The sequence below is a fragment of the Podarcis muralis genome, chromosome 6 (assembly GCF_964188315.1).
Source record: "Podarcis muralis chromosome 6, rPodMur119.hap1.1, whole genome shotgun sequence".
In the NCBI taxonomy this organism is placed as follows: domain Eukaryota; kingdom Metazoa; phylum Chordata; class Lepidosauria; order Squamata; family Lacertidae; genus Podarcis; species Podarcis muralis.
The window spans coordinates 54,990,973-54,996,449 of NC_135660.1; the positions used below are offsets into that span (position 1 = coordinate 54,990,973).

Sequence of the window (5,477 nt, forward strand, 5' to 3'; positions counted from 1 at the left end):
AGGGCAGCGCCGGCTGCCCCGGTTTAAGCAAACGGGATTCGCTCCCGCAGCGCCGGGGAAGCGAACCAGAGCAAGGCTGGGTTTGGCTGCTGCTGTCGGTGTGTCGGAGGCGGCCAGCCGAGTCTCCCCCCGCCCTCCAATCCTTGGGGAAGCAACCCCAAGGAAAATCCCTGCCGCTGCCTCCTGCCCCATCCCTAACCCCATAGCTCAGAGGAGGTGTCCAGGCTGGCTGGCAGGTTTGGCGTGCGACCCTCCTCCTGATCTTTCTTCCGGAGGGTCATGGGTAGGGGAGTTTGTACAGAGTGAGCAGTGTGTGTGTGTGTGTGTGTGTGTGTGTGTGTGTGTGTGTGTGTGTGTGTTGCAGGGGGGTCCTCACTTTGTGCGTCCTCGTCGCCCCTTCCTCGGCGCGGCGGTTCTTCAACCGAGCCAATACCCTTTTGTGCTAATAGCCCTGTCCTCATTTGCTGCCTAATTGGACTATATAAAGCCAATAAGAGGCGAGCTCTCGTAGCCTGGAGCCAAAGGACCAAATCGAAGGGGGGCGTGGAGGCAGCGAGAGATGGACGGGGCGGCGGCGGAGGCGGCGGCGGCGGCGGGGAGAGGCGAGGGAGGGGGGTGCGCGCCGCCTGCCTCTCGCTTCTCTCCCTCTTCTCCCTCACTCACTCTGCTTTGCCCTGCCTAGTGGCACTGGGGGAGTCCGGGGGCCCAGCCGACGCCTTGCCCGGCCCGAGGCCGCTTGCCACGCTCCGCGCCCCAGCGCCGCTGCCGCCGCCCAGCGCCACCCCGCTGGGGTTGACATTTGGATTTCCGCGTTAGCATTCGGCGCCGGGTTGACGCAGAATAAGCCGCAGCAGCAGCACCGGCAGGAGGAGGAGGAAGAGGAAGAGGAGGAGAAGCGGCCCCCACGGACTTCCAAGTCTCGCTGCCTGCCTGGCTGGAGGACCGGGACTCGTCCGGGTGTCGTGCGGCCCCCACCTCCACTTCATCCCTCTCCCCTTCCTTCCCCCTGCCGTCCTTCCCCCATGCCATCGGCCAACTCGGAGCCACTCCGGAGCGCAGTGTGAACGCCGTCCCGCGGACGTGGGCAACGTGGGAAGGATGCCCGAGACCGGACAGGACGCCCCCGGCAGCCAAGCGCAGCCGCCGCCTCCGCCGCCGCAGCAGCAGCCCCCTCCGTCGTCGCAACCCAAGGAGTCGCCGTTCTCCATCAAGAACTTGCTCAATGGGGACCACCCCAAGGCGTCTCCGAAGCAGCCCCGGGCGCTCTTCCCTCCGGCGGCCAAGGGGGCTCTGGAGGGGGCCGGCTTCGCTCTGTCGCAGATGGGTGACCTCGCCTTCCCGAGATTCGAGATCCCGGCGCAGAGATTTGCTTTGCCTGCTCACTACCTGGAGAGGTCCCCAGCCTGGTGGTATCCTTACAGTTTGACGCCCGCCGGAGGCCACCTGCCTAGGCCAGAAGGTACTGGAGATCAAAGTCCTCTCTCCATCTCTCTCCCTCTTCCCCTCCCCAGTCTATTCAGCCCCCACCTACCCACCCACCCACCCATCCATTTCAGTAACCCATTCGAGCCAAAGGGGTCCAGGTCTCTTCCTGAAGGAAGCCCAAGTCTTTGTCACCAAGATGATTGGACTCCATCTCCATTGCTCCGTTGTGGTTTTCCTCGCTCTCCAGGGTCAGCCAGGTCTCCCCTTCTTCTGCCAAACAAGCTTTCCCCCGGGGCAAATAAAGCCTTCCAGGTGTGAGCTAGAGTTTCCCGTATCAGTGAGAAGTAGCGATGTTTCCTTAGTCATCACTGACTTGTAGGCACTCGCCAGAAGAACATTTATTTAGTTTTGTGGAGATCAAAGGCTGGCTTTCGTTTCCTCACCAAGAAACTATATGCACTGAACGGAGTCCCCCACTTTCATCCCTCTTTGCGCCCCATCTGTTACTCTCCTCTCCCCTCCAAGTTTGGTGCCACTCTAATTTCCACGGGATTTATTCAGAAACTAGAGGCATTTATCCTACTGTATCTAAATATCTTCTCTCTGGTTCCGTCTCTCGTCCCAACCACACTTTCTTGGAAGGAAGTCCCATGAAATCCCCCACAGGACTTGCTTCCAAAGAAGTGTAGCTAGGATCCGACGAGGCTTACTCACAAGTAAATCAGCCTATCAGCTAACGGTGGGGATGTGCCTGAGAAGCAAGGAAAAGGCCATTTCAGGAAGTTCATTGACTTCCACGGTGCTCATGCTCAAGTTAGGAGCAGTTAGGATCGCAGCCTTTCGGTGGAGGAGCCCACGGCTGCAATCCTTAAAAACTAAGAACTTGAAAGTCAGCTCCATACAGCTAAATGGGTCTTGCTCTCCAACCCATTGCAGGAAGAGTAGGGAGTCAAGGCTGCTGGGTGGAGGGCAGGAGGAAGTTCCACAGTGCTCAATGGGGCTTAGTCCTAAGAGAAGTGTCCTAAGAGGAATAAAAATGACTTCTTCCCAAGCATACACGTATTGCAGATCTCCCTGTTGTCCTACTCAGAACAGACCCATTGAAACTAATGGACCTAACTTAGTTATGGCCATTCATCTCAATGGATCTACTCTAATCATTCTGTTCTCAGAACTGCCATCATACGCATTTTTTCCTTTACCGAGCAGAGAAGTCCTATTAACTGAATCAAACGTGCCAGGTCTATTTCTCGGAAGTGTCTCTGCAGAGTCACCCCGAAGAGGCAGCGTCCCAGCGTCCTCCTAGGTGCGTTTCCTCGGAAGTAAGCCCCAGCTGTGTCCCACTAGGCTTACTCCCTCGTGAGTTCAGTCACAAGCCCACTTTCCAGGGAGTGAGCTCCACTCCGCTCAGCAGGGAGGAGAGAGAGAGAAAGAGCTTGACAGTCGAGCAGGGCTGACGGGGGCCTCGCTGGCTGCTCGGATCTTGACTTTTGCTCTTTGTGTGCGTGTGTCTTGCTGTTCCTCTGCAGTTTCCGTGGACAAAGCCTTCCTCAGAGACTCCTCGCCGGCCTCGGTGGGCACAGACAGGGACTCCCCGGACGAGCCCTTGCTGAAGGCCGAGCGAGAGGCGAAGGAGCTGGACTCCAAGAGCCCCGACGAGATCATCTTGGAGGAGAGCGACTCGGAGGAGGTGAAGAAGGAGGAGAGCGGCGCCGAGGACTGGCCAAAGCGCGAGTCGGAGGCGGGCAGCCCGGAGAAGAAGCCTTGCCGCAAGAAGAAGACTCGCACCGTCTTCTCGCGCAGCCAGGTCTTCCAGCTGGAGTCCACCTTCGACATGAAGCGCTACCTGAGCAGCTCCGAGCGCGCCGGCCTGGCCGCCTCGCTCCACCTCACCGAGACTCAGGTCAAGATCTGGTTCCAGAACCGGCGCAACAAGTGGAAGCGGCAGCTGGCCGCCGAGCTGGAGGCGGCCAACCTCAGCCATGCTGCGGCGCAGCGCATTGTCCGGGTGCCCATCCTGTACCACGAGAGCGCCGGCGCCGACGGCGGGGGCAGCGGAGCGGGCGGAGGCGGCGGAGGCGGCCCGACGGCGGCCAGCGCGCCTGTCAGCCAGCCCCTGCTCACCTTCCCCCACCCCGTCTACTACTCGCACCCCGTGGTCACCTCCGTGCCGCTCCTGCGGCCCGTCTGAGGACTGGGCCTAGCTCAGACGGACAGGGGACGAGTCAGGGAGGCAGGAGGAGAACGGAGCAGGGAGGGAGGGAGGGAAGGAAGGAAGGCATGAGAAGGGGTCATGGATGGATGGATGGAAGGAGGGTGGCTTCTTTAAGAACCGCGTTGAGGGACAGCCACCCTCTCTTGCCTCTCGCAGCCCAGGCCTCCGGGACGAAGCGTCGCCCCCCATCACCAAGGACCAGCAGGAACCAAGCAAAGATTTGGCTGTGTAAGTAGCGCCCGGATGCTCTGCGCAACGCCTGGCGTGGAGAGACTCTTCCCCTTCGCGGTTCGCTCCTTCTACTTTTGGGTTGTTCAGGAGGAGGACAGAACGGTCGTGGTGAGAGCACCACAGAACTACAACCCGGGCTCTGTAGACGTAGAGAGTGGGGGCTGATGAGAGCGCTTGGCTTTGCTCTGCTTTAAGGTGGATTTGGCTATTTAAAAAATAGTAATGGAGAAGCGTTGCGCAAAAGGAGATCACCCTCATGCACTGGTGGTGGTGGGGAGAAATCACGTGTCCAGATGGTGCCAAATGCTGGCGGGGAGAGGAGGGGGTGCTATGTTGCTTGGAAGCCTCCTGGCCTTATGGCCCTGGTCCACTTTTGAAAGGGTCTGTTGGTCCTAACTGCCCGAGTCTCCAGTTCTCTGGGATCTCTAAGGAGAAACGCGGCAAGCGCCACCGTGAACCATTTTTGACTTGATTATTTATGACACTCCTTATTTTATTCTGTTCCGGGTGCGTATATCTTTAGTTCTTTCTTTCTTTCCAGAATAATAATCATGATAATCATAATAAAAAAAGATGTTGTGGAGAGCTGTAGTTCTTTGCCTTCCCCGGTCCCCGTTTCTTCTTCAAAGCAGCAGCTCCTCTGGTTTATACCGCTGACCTGTGCAATATCGTACGATTCTGAAAGCACTATAGGGTGTATTTTTTGTGGGGGGAGTTGTAGGTGAGGAAATGTCGGGGTTTGGGGGGGGAGAAGTGCACAAATATATCGTGGGAGACAAAAAAGGGGGGGCGGACGAAAGGCAGCTGCTCCTGAACTCCAAACTTCACAAGAGGTCGAGGGTGTCGGGCGCTTTAAGTGATGGACAATCAGTCTCTTTAAAGACGAATTGTAACTTATTTGCTATTCTGTACAGCTTTCTTGTCAGTTTCAAGGAGGGCGCGTGGGGTTTTTCGCCTGAATGGGGTGGAATCTCGAATTCTTTCGTGTCAGTCTTTCTCACCTGTTGTCTGACAAATTATTTCCGGGCCTCCCCAGATTTATTTCCCTCCCCACCTTCTCCCTCTCTAGCAGGGATCAGTCCTATTTTTAAAATTTAAAGAAGAAGAAGAAAATATTGTTATAAGAATTCAGTGTCGTGATTGGAGGGAGGGGCGGGCTGAAACAAATAAAGAAAACCTGTTCATTACTGGTGACGATGGTGGTGTTTTGCTTGATTATTTTAGAAACGGAAGGAGGGGACTTTGGGAAAGGAGAGATAACAGGTGTCCTAAACCGTCTCGCTAGTGGGACGCAGGCAAGCCCGCCTCTCCAACTCCAAGGGATCGCTGAACCTGCAGAGGTAGACAGAGGAGTCTTTGTTCTTCCAAAAAAAAAAAAAAAAAAGGCGGGGTGGGGGGAACGAGCCGGCTAGGTTTGCCTGCGCAGAGGAGACTTTTTCTAAAGCAGTTTTTAAAAAACAAAAACCCTCCATATAAGTCGAAAACGCCTGTTGCTGAGACTAGCAGGCGTTTTAGGGGCCTTGTAGACTTATGGATAATCGGCTGCGCCTTCGAAGTCCTACCTGCGGGCTCAGGTAAACGTTTCTGCTCCAGATCATCCTTTCAC

General features: G+C 56.6%; 1 protein-coding gene across 1 annotated transcript; it reads left to right on the forward strand.

The window, feature by feature from the left end:
• The first annotated feature begins 253 nt into the window (after positions 1–253).
• HMX3 (H6 family homeobox 3) lies at positions 254–5,058 on the forward strand. The gene is made up of 2 exons (XM_028730017.2): positions 254–1,459; positions 2,955–5,058. The coding sequence occupies exons 1-2, from the start codon at positions 1,099–1,101 to the stop codon at positions 3,614–3,616; spliced, it is 1,023 nt and encodes a 340-aa protein (XP_028585850.2). The 5' UTR covers positions 254–1,098; the 3' UTR covers positions 3,617–5,058.
• Positions 5,059–5,477: the final 419 nt, after the last annotated feature.

What these genes read in the sequence shown, in the direction of transcription:
- HMX3 (XM_028730017.2), top strand. Translation starts at nt 1,099, where the DNA reads ATGCCCGAGACCGGACAGGACGCCCCCGGCAGCCAAGCGCAGCCGCCG. An exon ending in CCACCTGCCTAGGCCAGAAG is followed by an intron (nt 1,460 to 2,954) that starts GTACTGGAGATC and finishes GTTCCTCTGCAG; the next exon opens with TTTCCGTGGACAAAGCCTTC.